We start from the raw sequence: 18,700 nt of genomic DNA, 5'->3' as shown, positions 1-18,700 counted from the left end.
GATATCATCCTCCTGGCCATCGTTGCTGTCAATAGGGATGGCTGGGAGCGTGCCTTTCTCTTGCCCATCCATTGTGCCCAGGACACTGTCATTGCCATCGCCATCGCCAAAGCGTGCAGCCATAGTCATAGGGTTGGAGCTCTTTGCACCTTTGGCACCTTTGGGAGGGTTATCGGTTGTTGGTCTCGTTATTTTGGCCTTTATCAGACTCTGTGAACTCTTTGCGAGGTCCTGAGGTTGAACACCCCATTTTTGATAGGGCTTCCAGTTTTTTGCTAATGGTGTCATCAAGCGAACCCATTACCCAACTTAGGGCTTAACTAATAGTCCCTCCAATGTATCTTCCATGGAGCTGGTTGAGCGTTCAGATGACATAATTAATAATAAGGTCAGAAACAGTAAACTTCTGAAGAAAGGGCAGATGTCCTAAGAGTTAGTGAAGTTCAAACTGTCAAAACAGGTAAGATTGCTTAGATACATAAAAGGGCTGCTTTTACAGTTATAGTAACTTAATCTGGTTACACAAAATGGTTGCAAGAGGCACTAAGGGCTTTTCCTTGAATTGAGGCTGTTCAGAGGTTATTGTGAGAGTCGTTCCTTTATTTCCGTGGTCAGTGTGACCTGTTGACCTTTCTTCCTTTTTTAAATTATTTTTGATTCGGCGAAGAGTAGACAGTCAAGCCGGTAACCAGTGACTTGGAGGATTAACCAGCATTGGAAACAGAAGGTGACACAGCGCTTTGCCATTTGTGAAAGGTGAGTCACCTTGTTTTCATTTATATTCTAATTTATTAAGAGAAGGAACACGAGCCCTCCGTGAGCCGATCTCTTGCCAGGCTCAGGGTGGACTTGTTCATCTCCCAGTTGCTATGGCAACCCTGCGCGGCGTCTCCTGTGCTTTAGCTCAGGCCGTAGCATTGCCATGGAAGCTTGACGACACTGGAGCAATGCGCCTCTCAGCACGGGATGAGTGTCTTTCAAAAGATGCTGATCCCGTGTGAGGAGTGCTTTCTTTGGCCTTAAGGCGCCGAAGAAAGCATCGAAAAGTGAGTTGGATGGAGGCAAAAGAGCTTCCGTCCAACTCTGGTGTTAAACTATGCAGCGGAAAAGGACACAAATAGTGCAAATGTTACGAAGCGGAGACGGGAAGTCTCCTCTTCAGTTGTTAATCACATGTTAATAGTGCTGACGGGGGGAAAAGCCTAGAAATATAAACAACTCAGGAAACAGATGTTAGAGAGAGAGAGAGTCCTGGATGATGAAAAAGGAGCCCCCGCAGTAAGAAAAAGCGAGGAGTAACAATGAAAAGGTACACAGTATATCAATATTAGTGTTTAGGTTGGGGGGGAGAAAATATAAGAGTACTTATCTTGTGAGCAGCAGCAACAAAGAAGGGAGAAGACAACGTGAGGCTTATATACTATGCTGGAATTTTTGAAGTTCTAGATCCCTTCAAATGTTGCTGCTGTGAGCTGTGCAATTAAGATTTGCATAATGTTAGCCTCCGTGTCATGCCATAAAATCCTGTTATATTGTGCAAAAGACCACAAAGACCTGCCTCAATGACAGGTCTATGGAAGACTTGAGCACAGTAAATTATTAAAAACAACAAAACGCAGGAGTGTTGAAGATGTTTTGGCATCTGAGCAGAAGCACCAGTCTGCAACTGACATTCCACCACCTCCCAAACTTTCAGGCACACATGAGGGAAGAGGTGACCACAATCCGAAATCACAACAGCGTAGTCTGCATTTGGGGCAATCAATCCTTACTGCTGCCACTGTGTACACGACCATATGAATATGTGTTGTATCTATCCACGGTATTATGCTGGTGCTTGAATAATGGTGGTAATACCTGGCATAAACTGTCTTATCAAAGCATGATGTGTTCGCCCACTAAAGTGCCTGCAGTAGCATACTAGTTGTAATTCATGGCACAGTCTGGTCATCCATGGTCCCACTACTTACCCTTCGTATGATGCTGGTTCAGGCATCATTTTGTACCTTATTGACAGTTTGTAGGCATTCATGACACAATGATGTCTACCACTGGTACAATGACTGCCTTGACATTCTACTGGCAATTCATGTATTATGGCACACAAGGCATGATTATATTAACCCTTATATAAGGCTTCCTTGGTGTGATGGTGGTAATTTCTGCCCTAATGTTGATATCCATTTGGTATAATACTGGTCCATGCATTACTGTCTTCATTTGTACCATAATCTAGACATCTAAGGCATGATAGTGCCGGTCAATGGTATAATGTGGGCCATGGCTTTATGGTAATAGATTTGGCATATTGAGCAAAACAAAATGGGAAACATGGGGCATGCAAAGGAGAGTCTATCCAAGTGTGGCAGTTGTACATAGGCATAGTTGATAAAAATAACAAATTGAAGTATTGGCACCAACCATGTATTTATAAAAAAAAAAGCTGGAATTTCAGGATACAAAGTTTGTTTTTTCATGGAAGTGATATGATTATATTTCAGGATAATTAAGTTTAGTTTTCCAAAATATCACTTTATCACACAGTACAGGTCATTACAAATGCAGAGTGTGCACCAATCCAGGCCTGTGCCCCTCGTAATCTGGGCATATGTAATTCACAGCATTTACATAAAAACGCACCCAACTTAGAGACACCAAGCACAGATAAACTTACGTTTGTACATAAAGACCCATCTCAGAGCTGTGGGTCAGGGTGGGGGAAACACAGGGGTGAAAGGGGAGAGGGAGGGGAGTCTACAGATGACGGGATAGGTAGAATGAAGAAAAAAAACCACTTATTTTGCGCTCAACGCATTGCCGACTCGGCAATGCGGTGAGTGCAAGGTAAGTGGTTTTAGTAATATTTTTTATTTAATTTTACTTATCCTGTTGTCTGTCGACTCTCCCACGCCTCACCACTCTTACCTGTGCCAGCTGGGCCTGGCAATATAACATAATATATTGAAGGCCGTATTAATAATGGTCTCAAGATACCAATATTGAGGGTATCGGAAACTCCAGGGGCGGAGAAAATCCAGCCCATTACATGTGGGATCCCTTCACACAGAGATTTCGGCTGCTAAATAAGAATCTGTCTGAAAACCAATAGATTCGGGAAAACACATTGCCACTCGCAATGAGGGCCTTAGGTGGTTTTAACTGTATCCTAATTATACCTTCTGATAGAATTTCGTAAATTAATTAACGTGCGTGCTGTCTACTTTTGAAAATTCACGGTTATATTTTTCATACGACCTGATTCCACTGTGGTGAGGATATATTTTTTAAACTGCGGCTCTCTTCTTTCTTTTCAATCTCCTTATATTTTTGACTCTGTCGCTGTTAATGAGCCCTGGCCCCTTTATATATCTGTACAGACTGCTCAACCCCACGAAGTTGCCTTACCTGTTTAACTAGATAATAGACTAGAGGTAAAAATTTGCCATTTCTGTATAAAACGTACTGTACACTTTAAACTTTATTTTTTAGGTACAATTTATTGCGCCATGGTTTTAAAATAATTTGACACAAACTTCTCACAAGTGCCACGTTCAAAAAGCAGGCCACATAAAAAGTATAATTCTCCTCATAGTAGCTACTCCTGATTAATTAGCAATTAACATATATACCTATGCTATCCATACACATCCTAACAGCAAGTCTCCACAGCTCAGAAACAAATGTGACTCCCTTTTTGAAGAAAGGTCCTCGAACACTAGACTTAGGCAAAAGACTAACTTTGTTATTTTGCCTGAAGTGAGATACTGCTCTTTCCTTCTTTCGTGTTGGGAATTATAGAAAGAATAATATTTACAGGTAACCATTATTTGCACATGTAAAAACAAAGTCACAACCATTTCTACCACTTTTCCCTCTGTCCGTGAGGTGGCCACGCATGTTCCCTATTTTGGAACAGCTCGACTGCTCACCAATTCCAAGCAACACTTCAAACCGACAATCCGGTGCTCCATGGCGCTCCTTTGATGTAGCCAAACATTGGGAGGAGACCAAGATGGTCTCAAGAGTGTGGTCCATCATAAAGCTTTTGCCCAGGTTGCAGCTGCTGGCAATTTATTTATTTTTGGGGTGATGTAGTTGTAAACATAGATGTTGCCTATTGGTCTCCCCGTGTAAATTAAGACCAGTGATCAGGGAAAAAGGGTCACTTCATATTTTGTTTTTTTAATTGAATGCCGAGTATCAGTTTTACAATCATGAGTATTATCATCGTAACATACGTGGAGGGAAGATGTATCATAAACATTTTCCCTTCATCTGCTTTAAGAGCAGCGACCATAAGAGGATGGTAAACATCCGTTTTTTAAATAAGGTCAACCTTATTCACCACTTCTTCCTCACTGCTTGCTTTGTCGCAAGGTACTACACCTCATGAAACTACACGATTTCATGCCAGAGCAGGCGCCTGGAGATTGAACTTCACTAGTGAGACATAGAAAGCAATCAATGATTGAATTTTTGGTGCGAGGCAAAAACTGTCTGTCCCCAAAGCCTCAGTGTGAAGGAAAGCTTGGCAACCATTTTGTTGATTGGGATTTCAAACTTCCAACATTGGGTTGACACTGATTCGTAGCAGGCTGCTTTCCAACTGCCAAGGACTGGAAATATTAGCTTCAGCTACCTATCGGCTTGGTAAGGCTCTACACAAACTTTGACCTGCTGACCTATTTTGATGTTGTGTGGTGCTTCTTTACCATAGAACGGCATGATGCACATTTTCTTAAGGCCATGTGTAAGCCGGATGCCCTGGTGAGATCAAGGTGTCCTTTCTTTTTGATGACTTTGTTTTGAAGCCACCAACCATCCCAAGGTCTCCAGGGACAAAGACAGTGGAGTAACAATAGAATCAGAGGAGGGCTGCTCGAGAAAATAACATCTGTATGTGCACATGAGTGGAGTGGTGAGCGACCTCACAGTCAATACTAACCTTTGATTTGAGCCTTTGTTCATCTGGATGGGAGTGCCCCCACTTGTGCTTTCCCTAAACCTACAAGCCACCATGGTGTGAGCATGGATCTATTTTGAGCCTATAATGGTAGGGTTTGAGAATAGTGTCCTGAGACACACTCGGGGTTTATCTGCACTTGTCTTGCAGTGCAGAAGTGAAACACCTAGCTACTTCATGCGCTATCTCGATGTGGTGCAAGATTTTTTCCTTGGTCATGTTTGCTCCCACAATAAATGTCCTATGGGCCAGACAGACAGCTGGCGCCATTCGTCTCGTAATCTGCCCTTCCTGATTGTGGAGCAAGTACCCCGTAGTTGCTCGAACAGCTATGGTCACAAAAGGTCCCCTTTATAAAAGGACCAGCGGACACTGACCCTAAGCAGTGAGATAGGACTAGATTATCTGCCCCTAAATTGTTAACACTGAGACACTTGATTTTGCAGTTAGGGCACTTTTTTTTATTTTACAGGTAATGCCAATTATATTGTTTATTTTTGCAAGATTTCTACTGTTTGTCACTGATTAACGACAGTGTACAGTGCTTACAGTGTACAGTGCTTATACAGTAAATTACATTTTTCTTTGCTTACAAACGGTGTAGGAATTACAATCAGTTTGCGTTGATGAACAGTACGGGTCATGTTAAAATAGGGTGCACTGTTATAAACGATGACATTGTGCAGAGATGTCGAATTGTGTGTGTGTGTGTGAATTTTCAAATAAATAATTTTGAGGCTGAAAAGGCCCATCTTTGTTGCAGCTGTCATAATGGTGTTGTACTGTACCTTCAAGTAAGTGCCATATTAAGTCCTTTGACTTAGGAATTGACTCCATTAAGCTGACACACAAGAAGACTTGGAAGGCCAAAGTTCCATCGCTGACCTGCTTAGTGGAAAAAACAAGCAATCACCTAGGTTGTCCCTGTGACAAGGATCACAGAAAAAGCCTGATAATCCATATGTATTTAGAGGGGAGGAAAACAAAAAAAGAAAGCGGTCCACTCTCCAACCCATCCCAATAGCCAGCAACATCATTGCCATAAGGCCTCACTACATAGCATTCATTTGCCCCTAAAACCCACCATCGCCTTCCCCCAAAGTACTGGAAGTTGTACAGTTTCACGTACTGTTGCTGGTGTACGACCTTTATTAGTACCTAGTTTATAGGAAAAGTAATTATAATCCCGCATTTATTGTATGTTTATAAGCAATTGTGTGGTTGGCTGGTTCAACTGTTTGGTACCAAAGTTAAACCCTGATTTGATTACACTGTTTTCATGGAAGAATCTTGCATTGCTACCATCTCTATGGCTAGAACCCTCATGTCATCAAAACATACCTGCAAAATAAGACATATAAAAAAGCAAATGAATGTCGGTGATTGCCCATGCAGCACCAGTGATGATTTAACTGGCTCAAAATGACTTGTACCTACATTGCCTCTATAGAATTCATAGTAACATCAAAAGATAATAACGCATCTAATCCTGGTTGAAGAAACACACTTGATAACCATGGTGATTTAATACAAAAGTCAAATAAATCATACAAAAAAAATAGCTAATAAATCATTGAGGCATCAAATGTCAGACTGATCTTAATTTGTATACTGAAACATACATTTATTCATCACATTGACTAATCACAGAAAATAAATAAAATGTACATACAAAATAAAATAAAACACTTTTGCTGTTAAAAAAGATTCATGGTGTGACTAGAACATCGGATCTTCGAAAAAATAAACCACATCACAATAAAGAAGCAGGTAGATCATGAATAATGAGCAAAATAACACTGGAGATGTGAATGGTAATGACATGGATGCTTTACAAAAAAAACTGGAGACATTCACAACTTTGCCTACTGAACTACACACTTAGTTTCACTGGAAATTAGATTAGTGACATTCGAATTGCTGAATGCATCTGCAAAACATATCAACTAAAGCCCAACATTGTTTAAAAAAATACAGTGTTGGCCATTATGTCAGATCGCATGTAACACTGATGCAAAACAATACTGATTAACAATAACATTATTCTAGTGCATGCTATCCACTCAATTCCAAAACATGGTGGGTCCTATTATTATTATTAATCGGGTTTTGTAGAGCGCAAACAACCCGGAGGCCTCGTAGCGCTAAGTACCGTCATACTAAAAGGAAAGAAAGGTTAAATGAACAGGTGGGTTTTCAGATCCTTCCGAAATTTTAAGAGGTTAGGTTCACTATTCATAAAGAGTTTCATTTGAGCAGTTGTGACTTACTCTTGTAGTACTCAGCCTTACCCTTGAATTAAAGAATTAATGCTCCAGGCTTACCCTTGAATTGAAGAAGTAAGCCAGGCCGATTCCTGACTTAATTCTGACTTTTAAGAGGAATCAATGGCTACATCTTTGTGATTGAGCGCTGGCAATTTTTTGTTGTAGATGACCAGATTCCAAATTGTGATTGCACGCATACAATGTTTTTTTTTTTAATATCTACTTTTTCTTACATCAACTGCATACTATCATCTTCCAATAAGGAGGGGTCCTCCCGGCCTGGTGTGATGCACAGAAGCTACAGTGGAGCTAATTGTGGCCTCTTGGAGGACAACCCTGGGCACTCCAGTGCTGCACAACAGTGAAAGACAGGCAGCCCAAGCACCTTGACACTAACAATATCCTGAATTATCGATTACAGCAGAAAACCTCCACAGGGCAGGCCATGGAGGAGGCCAATCCGAGTAGTAGAGAGCCTATCCCTAAGGACCACAAGCTGCACTTGAACAAAAAATTGACAGTGTCCCTTGAAAAGAATCCGATATGTACTGGCCTCAGGAATGTAGAGGAAAGGACCCAAGCTCAATGGATACCCCAGAGCAGACGCCCGTCATTAAATGTCAGGAGGAAGCCCAAACCTTATCCGAAAAACTAAAAGGTGCCAATGAGAGGTCAAAACGCAACAACTTGCACATCGTGGGCTTTATGGCCGCCCTTCAGCCGAAAGGACTTTTAAAATTGTTCACTATCGAGAGGGCACACAGAACACTCGTCCCGATGCTGAGGTCTGCTTTTTTAATTTTAATGATAGAGATGTGATATTGCAGTTCTCACGCAGCGAAAACAAAGCCCAGTACCAAGGACGAGCTATTATATGCATTACACATGCACTTAGCGCAGCAATTGAGGAAGCCTTCAGGCAGTGGAACTAGACCTCAAATTTATATTAATGTATGCTGCCAAGTTAAGGATCACAGAGAACAGGAGGAGACGGACTTCTTCGCATCACCAAAAACAGCACGTTATTCATTGGAGATCTGGAAGAACACTCGCCGTCTCGAAGGGAGGCTGCGGTCAGCAGGGTTACTCACAGTGCTTCTACCGAGCTCCTTAATCGACACAGCAGGGGCTACCGACGATCACATGGTGGCTGTCCATGAAGACAGACCTTTTGGCTTCTTGGCCCTTCAAAATATTGATAAGTACAGAGCCTGATAATTGCACTAAACGTTATAGGGTTCACTCATTCCGGAGGTGAATTAGTATAGATTTAGATTTCTTGCAGGAGATACACCTTGATATAGTGGAGAATGGTTGTCTTCTTTAAAAGCAGGAAGGGTCACGACTTTCAAGGTCATATACCTTCATTTCGAGAGGGATGGAGATATGATCTAGTCCAGACGCACCAATTAGTGTGCAGTCTCCAGTACAATACCCCCAAGGCTGAAAGGCAGTGCTGTATGCACACTACATGGAAGGAAAATACGCCTCCTGAATATGTACAGTCCAAATGTGGTTTATATGACTTACTTCCTCAGACTGACCAGTACAGAGGCCCTGTGGCTGTGGGAACCCATGATCAGAGGTGGTGATTTTAAATGTGTTTTGTGTGGGATATAAACAGACATTGTCTAAGGGTGGGAGCAAAGTACAGACTGAGGGTCCTGCTTTGTGAGTACTTGACCAGCTGGATATGATAGATGTGTAGAGGAAGCAACATCCAAGTAACAGAGTCACCTCTTCTACCTCCCCCGACTTCCTCCACCAGACAGGTCTTATATTAGGCTAGACTGCCTCTCTCCGAACAAGGATATGCATTAGAACTGCAAAGAGGTAGGGGTTTTTGGGAGGATATAGTCAGACCATTCACCACTACAGGTGAAATATGACCAGAGTGAGAGTAGGTTGTACATTACATTGTGGATACAGAGGGCAGAGTCACTACAAGGAACAGAATTTCAGACAGAGATCCATGAACAATCTGCAGCATACCTTGAGAATAACTGTAGTTGCACAGTCATGAGGGTGAATGAATGGGATGAAATGAAAGTGGTGATAAGGGAGTTGTGTTTGAGCAAAACCTATTCAGCTAAAAAGAAAAACAGACAGAGAAGGCAAAGAAGCAGAGATAGGCGAAACGGAATGGGTGAGAGGGTCTAGAGACCATGAGGTCACAAGACCCTCTGTATATTTTGGGCACATTCACTGTTGTCAACTACAGGCAACATGTGCATGGGGGAGGCATTAGATTTGGTAGGATGTTGTGTGGGATCTGCCCAGGGAATAACAAAGGGTTCCAGTTCTGATGGTACAGGCATGAGCCTGTTGCAGTTCACACAAGAAACTATCAAATGGGTATTCCAAAGTTACTTGCATACACTTTATGGTACGCATCAGGGAATGACACGGGCCCCAAGTCCAGTGGTGTAGCAAGCTGGTGGGGGGTGATGTTCTTCCCCCCGCTTTTACCTGCGTCATTGCCGGCACCCCCCTCCAAGCTCTTACATATGTCCATGGGCAGCCACTGGTCTAGCTACACCACTGCCCAAGACCCCTCTATATACATTAAGCCGGGTCTTCCTAAATTATTAGATAAGATGAAGGAAGAACAGGAGGCAGAACTTTTGAGGGATGAACTGGCAAACTGCATTAGAGACAATCCAAAGAGTTAACACTCAAGGATCAAATGACTTCTGGCTAAGTGTTACACTGCTGCCTCGGATTTATTACTGGATATATTACTAGAAGTTTGGGTGAAAGTACTGGAGAGGGGAACTCTATTCACCATGCACAAAGCAATTATAGCACTGGTGTTGACACAAAGTCAGGACCCAGAAGACCACAAGCATTATGGGTTCCTATCTGATTATTATGGGTATTAAGATTATCAGCTAACCATCTGCGAGGAGACTGGTGAGCGTGGGTGCAAGGAGATCTGTCAGGGTTCATTTCAGTTAAGACTACAACAGTCAAGTACATAAACTAACATAAGTGCAGCACTATCTTGAGACAGACAAGTTGTAGTATGTAGTGGAGTTACTTAACATAGAGAAGGCTTTGAATCTGTTGTATGGGACCCTTTGTTTATTTGAGGTGTTGGAGTAGTACATTTTGGTCTGCAATTCAGTGGCTGCATTAAACTAATATACTTGCAACTGATGGCAAGGGTAAAGACCAACTTTAAGGCAGCAGAGAACTGGAGCTTGACAGCGGCACAAGACAGAGCTGTCTCTTATTGCTACTTCAATGTGAACATTGAGACATGAAATGCATGAGTGGGCTGTACGCGTAGAGGGTGTATCTGAACTAGTAACTCTAAGCCACCGAATCGTTGGTTTACCTAGTGGAACCTGTAAGGTCACCCCCAAGGCTCTTGCTTTTGCTGGAGGAGTTCTGACAAATGTCTGGCCTTATAATGAACTGGTCCAAGTGTTTATCTTGGGCTGACAAAGGTGCACCTCCAGGGCTAATGAATGCGATTGCAGGAAAGGGCGCCAAAATAGGTAGAGGTCCAAAGAGCACACAATGTCAAAGACAATATTTGAATGAACATAAGTAGAAGGTTTTCATAAGTCGTTTGATTATTTGGACCACAATGTTGTTATCTCTGATCGGTGCGGTGGCAGCGGTTAAGATGGCGTTTCTGGTTCTTGTCTCTATGCCACAGGGAATAATGTTTCTGGCATTGAATGCGTTATTCACCAAGTTTGAGGGTGTGATTTTTTTAATATGGGCTAATTCGAGGTCCAGAATCAAGCTGGCCACTCATTCACTTATTAACAGAAGGGCCTGTAACACCCAGATATAGAGTGTTATTAAATAATGTATACAGAACATAAATTGCATTATCATTTAAAAATGTAATAATGAAAAAAATAGCAAGTCTTTACCTATATACATGCGCATTGATATGCTGGTAGATATATATATGCAGGGCGATATTACTGGTATCTATATTGTGATATAAAACCAATCTCTAATATTGCTGATTTCCTTTCACAGCTCTATTTTCAACCTTCCTAAACATAATTAGATTTTGTCAGGATTTATATCAATGGGAGGACAATCCTGGCAAAACCACCAAGGCTAGGGAAAGCTTCTGAAAGTTGGCTTTGAAATGTAGCCCATCTCCTATCCCAGAAGACAAAGGCACTTATTTTGAACAAGTTGTGGGTCTCCAAGGCAACAGCACCACAAGCATGATAAGAAGCTGTACAGGAGCCTTCACATAGATTGCACATCATATATAATACGCTGCATTAGTACAATCTTGGCGATTTCGGACAAAATATCCAGTTGCATTCATTGAGTTAGTACTACATTCTGAGAAAAACATTTACATTTCTGTCTAGTACATTTTCATCTGGTTAAAAGTTAGACAACTTAAACCACCATTGCTTTGGGGCAACATACACTATCACTCGCTCTGTTGTTTAGTTAGTAAATAAAATATGTATTTTTTATGCTTACTGCAGTCACGTAAGAACACACCTTGAAGGACATTAACTCTTTTCGTCAGCGATAGACAATGAATACGCCTGTAGGTACTTAGGTTCGAAAAATGTTAAACAAACTAGAAGTTTGCTTTGGCTGAACATGGCAGCGGTCACTCTGGATCAGTGGTCTCCAAACCGGTCCTGGAGGGCCGGATCCATTCCAGATTTTTGGGATATCCCCATTGAGATACATGTAGTAATTTTAAAAATCTGGCATGGATCCGGCCCTCCAGGACCGGTTTGGAGACCCCTGCTCTGGATGAACAGTGGCTGCAGTTTTTAAAGTGTAGAAGATCTGGCTGCATTGATAATGTCAGAGATCTTGGCAGTCAACCACTAGGTAATAGTGTCGTGGAAGGAGATCGACGTGGAGAAATACCTCTATCACTTTAAGGTAAGGTAGTGTGGTAGCACGTTATTCCAAAACTGCTCTGACTTCTGCATTTCGTGTATCACATGCTGTTTGGAATGCATTTTCTGCTTAGATTTTTGCATATTTTCTTTGTTCCTTTCGGCTTCACTGGACTTTTTCTGTTGCATCTCCTTGTTTTCCTTTTTTGATGATTTTTTCCCTATTTCACTTTTATCATCTGCACTTGCTTCAGTTTCAGTACCGTCCTCTTCTTCCTCATCCTCTCCATTTTCAGCCTCTTCATCGTCATCCTCCTCTTCGTCCTCTTCTTCATTCTCTTCTTCATCCTCATCTTCGCCCTCATCTTCGCCCTCATCTTCGCCCTCATCTTCGCCCTCATCTTCGCCCTCATCTTCGTCCTCTTCTTCATCCTCTTCTTCGCCCTCATCTTCATCCTCTTCTTCACCCTCATCTTCGCCCTCATCTACGTCCTCTTCTTCGTCCTCTTCTTCACCCTCATCCTCTTCTTCACCCTCACCCTCCTCTTCATCCTCTTCTTCGTCCTCTTCTGCACCCTCCTCTTCGTCCTCTTCTGCACCCTCCTCTTCGTTCTCTGCTGCACCCTCCTCTTCATCCTCTTCTGCACCCTCCTCTTCATCCTCTTCTGCACCCTCCTCTTCATCCTCTTCTGCACCCTCCTCTTCGTCCTCTTCTGCACCGTCCTCTTCTACATCTTCCTCTTCATCTTCTTCTGCACCCTCCTCCTCATCCTCTTCTTCCTCTTCATCACCTTTGTTGTCTTCACCCTCATCTTCTTCTTCCTCCTCATCTTCATCATCCTCACCCTCTTCACCAGCCATATCATCTGTTGCATCATCTTCCATATCTTTATCCTTGCCTCCTTCATCTTCTTCACTGTTCTCATCTGTACCCTTTTCAGCTCCTTTTCCATACTCAAGTACTTTGTCTTGATTCTCTTTTCCTTCATCTTTGTTATTCTCCCCTTGATCCTCATCTTGTTCTTCTTTTGCTTCACTCTCTACTGCATCGTCTTCCTCATGCTCCATCTCTTCATCCTCTGTCTCAACCTCTTCTTCATCCTTTGTGTCATGACCCTCAACATCAGCATTTTTCTCTTTATTTCCAGCTACATGCTCATCCTCACGGCCTTCGTCGCTCTCGGATTTGTGTTCACTTTCACCTATACATGCTTTTCCTTTACTCTTTCCACCACCATGACCAGTATTCTTCATTTCTACAGATTCAATTTTACTTTCATCGCAATTGTCTCCAAGTTCTCTCCTTTTTATTCTTTTATTTGAGGACTTGTTTTCATGTTTGCTTTGATGTCCTTTTCTCACTGCTGTGGCTTCTTTGCGATATTTGCTTCTCGGCACATAGTCTGAGGAACCACTCTTTAATTCCTCACTTGAAGAAGAGGACAAAGTAATTATTGCAGGTTGCTTCATGAACCTGTCCCTTTTACTTAGGTGACAACCTTTCTGTTCTTGACTGCTTTTGACATATAAAGTTCCATTTGTGTTCGATTTCTGAGATATGCTCATATCTTTATTATTTTGGTCTGGTACAGACTTAAGGTTCTCTTTTCCCGCTTTTTTAACCTTTGGTAACGTTTCAGGGGTAGTGACCACACGTCTAGGTTCTAATTGTTCATTTCTACCTGATTTCTCCTTCCCTGCATACAATTTTTGCCCAGAGCCTTGAACACGGCTACTTTTATCATGATGAACGGTTCTAGAATGAAAAGTACCTTGCTCCTCTTTCTTTTGATATCTTTCATGGTCTATGCTTGCTTGGCTAGCAGCGAATTGTAATCTGCCGGCAGCAGCTGCCTTTTCTAATCGGCTTTTCATATAGTGTTTGACTGCCTCGGATTTATCCGTAGAGGACTCCGAACTGGTGCTACTGGATTGTTTATGGCCTGAGCCAGAACTATGCTCTGGCCGATCAGACATTCCAGTCTGACTTTCGAAAGCGCCTCTTCCTGACTTCACACATGTTTGCTTGTTGTTCTGGGACGTTTTGGTATGCCCACCCTTACCATCAGATTTCATTTTCAAATTTATATGGTTCTTCTATTCCGCATGCATGAGAAGCACAGAATGAAAAAGAAAGAAGGAAAGAATTAAAAATAAGTGAAATGAAGGCACATAATACAAAATTTCAAAGCAGAAGAGAAAAAAAACACAGGTGTCGAACTTAGAGAAGAAAAAAGCAAAATATACAATGAGAATGCAAAATGACAAAGGATGTAAACACAAAACACGACAGTGAAGCAGATCAAGCAACCAGAAGCTGGTGTTCCAGTAGGACAGTACAGTTTTCAGCAAGGGAGTAGCCAGAAAACTAAAATACCCTCCACTTTGATCAATACCTTGAATACTATTGGGTGAGCGAAGCGGGTAAGACCTACCGACTCTAGAAGAGGTCCTATACTAACCGCTTCCGTTCATCTTTAGGCCTTTCATGTATACATCCATCTACCCATCTTTTCATACTTTCATCCATCTGTCACCATTCCATCCATCCACCCTTTCATTATCATTTTTCCATCCATATACCTTATGCTCACACTTCCAAACATTCATAACTCTTTTTACCCATCCATTCATTCTTCTTCATTCATCCACCAATTTACCTTCCTTTTATCAATCTAGCAAGCCCTCCTTCCACATCTCCATCCAGGCGACCATTCATCCAAACTTTTATTATTCCAGTCACTTTCTTTGTCTCGCATGCAAATATTGTTTTATCCTTACGTCCATCAGTCCATTCACCCTTGCATCCATTCTTTCATCCTTTTTACCCTTCCTTCTCGTCAGTTTCTTCCTTATTTTCATATGCCCTTCATTTCACTCTTCCTTCCAGCTCTCTCTTTCTTTCCATCTCTTTTCCTCTTCATTTCTTTGTTGTAATTAACTTTCCTTGCTTGACCTCTGTTATTAGTGTCCCATATTTTTAAGAGTTTTTGTCTGCAGAGATGCAGACAGGAAAGGCTCATAAATAAAGGCCTGCAACACCACCCCCGCTTACGCTGCAAAAGCAGGGGGTTTCATGACGCCACTGGTTTTCAGTGTCTGGAAGACAAGGTCAATGGCTGCCCGCAGTGACTGTACCAATTGAGTTTCTCATTGTATTACAGTTCTGTACATCTTTTGGAAGCTACTTTGTAATGCAACTAAATAACATATTGTTTTTGTGGACGTATACCAATACAGAAAAGATATATTGTATATATATATATATATATCCCGACTATAATGGCGAATTCAGCCTGCGCCGCTTCTTTCTGGCGAGCCTCAACGGGGTTTCGCCTTACCCCCGAAAATCCGCCGAACGCGTTGTCCTATCTTGGTTTACAAAGACAACAAGTTGAGGCCCATTTGCATTTCCCAGTGAATCTTTATTGGCGTTTCACACCCAACGCGTTTCGCAGCCGCAGCCGCTTGATCAATTTCTTGTGGGACTGGCACTGATGACGGCCAATGGGGCCAGAAACGCGTCTGCCATGGCGTTTCACAGACTTCAGGAAGCGACTGCATGTTTGCCAAATAAATCCTTCATTTGAGCCCGGAGCATGTGTCTCGCTGATTTCTAAAGAGGTCAGCATTGGTTCTCTATGTGTAGCCGGGTCTCTGCTGATACCGGCAAGGGGCACGCCCTCTCGTTCTGGAGCTCCGTGTGATCAGCAAAAACTGTGGTGGAGTGTGAGAATCACAACACGGCGCCCCCCCTAGCAGAGGTACTAACCAGCTGGTGTGTGTCTGCGCGAAGGGGAGAGAGGAGGCGGCATTGCGCTGCCTGACAAGGGCTCATTCGAAGGTAATGGCCGGAATAATATGCCCAGGACCCCTGTGGTGGAATGCAGGAAGCGCCAAGCAATTGGGGGCACGAAAGTGAGTCTGTTGTCCCATACATTGGTATACGGGACCTCGTGGACTGCAAGTTCCATCAGGCAGTGCTCCTGGGAGGTGCAACGCTATTATTACACTCACCTGGAGGAGGAGGAGCCAAGGGACTGCTGATATTGAAGTGGTCTCTGGAGCGCTTGAAATGTTGTTTTCTTGTGGGACTGGCACTGATGACGGCCAATGGGGCCAGAAACGCGTCTGCCATGGCGTTTCACAGACTTCAGGAAGCGACTGTATGTTTGCCAAATAAATCCTTCATTTGAGCCCGGAGCATGTGTCTCGCTGATTTCTAAAGAGGTCAGCATTGGATATGGATATGGATATGGATATATATATATATATATATATATATATATATATATATATATATATATATATATATCTTTGCTGAATTTTGCACATGGAGTTTGTAACTCCTGAAAAGTTTTTTGCAACACATTGTTCGTCTTGAAGGCTCATTCAATTTAGGGCCTTAAAGTGAGATATAATTATGTATTTATACAGTTATTATAAATCTATTTACCAGCTGCATGAAAGGGTATTCAGACAAAGTTTTAATTTATCTATTTAAAATGTGTATTATCATTTACCTTTGTATGCAATTGCAGAACCTTTTTATTTTTGGGATTCATCCTGAAAGTTATTGTGCAGAATCAATGGTCTAAAAACTACAAGTGGTAGTATTTCTTCACTTTTTTAGTCCTGTGATAGGTAATGTCACTAAGAGTGGGTGTATACACATTTCAGCAAATATATAAAAAAGCATTTAGTTTGTTGTGATGTTACAGTGTGAACAAGGGCGAGTTAGCCTGAAACGCGTAGCTGTTCTCTGTGTGGTTGCAACTAATAAAACACCTTTGCTGACTCCTGTGGTCCGTCTCCCTCGTTTGCCGGCGTGTGCTGTTGCTTGAAACGCTGCGAAATCCGAGGAGGAGCTTGTGATATATATATATATATATATATATATATATATATATATATATATAACTTCAACAGCCTGCTTGGCATTAAAACAGACTCCAGCACGCCCGGGTTAGCTATTTTGAGTTGTTTATTGCGACCACATTGCAACCAGGTTACCAGTTTTAACCACCAAGCGGTCTTTGTCAAAAAACATATTAATATATATAATTTCACAAATTTATGCTTCATAATTAATATATATACTTTTTTTAATAAATAGCAAATTAAACAAGGCAGACGGGCTACTTGGTCACATCCATGATGGTTGGAGTCGTTTGTCACTGGTGTCCTGGTGTCCCTCATACTGTGGATCTGCCAGGTACACCCTTTGCTCACTTGATTGTAAGGCTAACCAGGGAGAGGAGTCAGAGGCTTCCCAGGGAAATTCTGTTATGGGGGAGTGGGGTATATGGAGGCAGATACTCAGAACTCAGATAGTCAAACAACAGCCACAATAAATAATTGTCCAGTGCTAATCTTTTTAGTAAAATAAAGTACTTTAAATATCACAGCATAAGGGAATACCAAACAATTAGATAGTAGTAGGACTTCAAGGATAAATGATCTTACTGATCTGTTCTAAACAAAGCACTACACCCTTTCCTCCCTAATTGTGGGTATCCCCCACTGTCTGTAGTGACCTCAAGTCACGTTTAGGCAGTATTAAGCTCAGTTGGAATATTAAGCACTGGTGCCGAGTTGTCGACATATCAGAGACTTGTAGGCCAGTTCAAACTGTTCTTAGCCTAAGGAGTATAACCAATAAGGACAAATTCCTACTGCAGGCTTATCAGTCAGTCAGTCAAAGCACGCTTTATTCGATTTTAGAAAACCATAAAAAGCACATACAATACAAATACATTAAAATCGCAATTCATTTTTGTACAGAAACCGAGCAAGCCAATATTTGACTGGACTGCATCTTGACTGGCACATAGGATTACAATCAGTTAAAAAGATACCTTATTTACAATAAAATGTTCAGTGGTATACGTTTGCTCCTTGATCGAAAGGCTTCTGCTAGGAAACTGGCAACACTAAAAGTAATGTGAATATTGCCCAACATCTGGAGGTAAATTAGTGCAGGTCTTACTTGAATAAAGCCCGCCTCCCTCAACACAGGCAACAAATGTTTTTTCCTAGCAGCAGTATAAAACCCACAAAACATCAGAAAGTGCATGGTATCTTGCTTTGAAAAATTGTCGCACTCACAAGGGGGGGGCATCTTCTGAGTTGTCCCATGATGGATAACAACCTAGGGAGAATTGAATCAGATTGAACCTGAATCTTGCTAATAACAATCTATGGAGAGGTCTTGTAACAAATTTCAGGTATGGTTCCAGTGTAGGAGTGGTAAGTGCTCTTACAGATGGTTTCATTATTTCCTTCTCCTCTCTATTAAGACGGACTCTCTCTATAAAATGGACCTTGATCCACTTTACGTCTTCTCTCCTGATGTTAGAAGGAGATAAATAAAGTTCGGGTCTACCTAGAGCTGAAAATTTGTTTTTTAGGTACTTCAGCCAAGGTATTTTCATAGCATGGTCCAAAGAAATGACGTCCTCCAGAATGAGATGGTTCAGCGTTAATTCCGGATTTAGCCATGTCTTTGCCCAGAATCGAAGGGGCGCTAGGTTCAACTTATCTGTAATGTAGGGCAAACCCACTTCCTCGTGGATAGAAAAGGTAGGGGTTGATTTTGGGACTGAGAGCAGTTGTCTAATTAG

At 42.0% G+C, this 18,700-nt stretch overlaps 1 protein-coding gene across 7 annotated transcripts in view; it reads right to left on the bottom strand.

The window, feature by feature from the left end:
* RPGR (retinitis pigmentosa GTPase regulator) overlaps positions 1-18,700 on the bottom strand; it is a 420,762-nt gene that overhangs the window by 154,966 nt on the left and 247,096 nt on the right. Inside the window, exon 14 of one of the 7 annotated variants that reach the window (XM_086934153.1) lies at positions 12,097-14,174. The exons of the other annotated variants lie outside the window; for them this stretch is intronic. Coding sequence (XP_086790279.1) covers positions 12,111-14,174 — 2,064 coding nt within the window. The 3' untranslated portion in view covers positions 12,097-12,110. Of the gene's footprint in view, positions 1-12,096; positions 14,175-18,700 lie in introns of those variants that run through there. 7 annotated transcript variants of the gene reach the window in all.

The sequence above is a fragment of the Lissotriton vulgaris genome, chromosome 8 (genome assembly GCF_964263255.1).
Source record: "Lissotriton vulgaris chromosome 8, aLisVul1.2, whole genome shotgun sequence".
Classification (NCBI taxonomy): domain Eukaryota; kingdom Metazoa; phylum Chordata; class Amphibia; order Caudata; family Salamandridae; genus Lissotriton; species Lissotriton vulgaris.
This window is presented reverse-complemented; position numbering and strand designations above follow the sequence as displayed.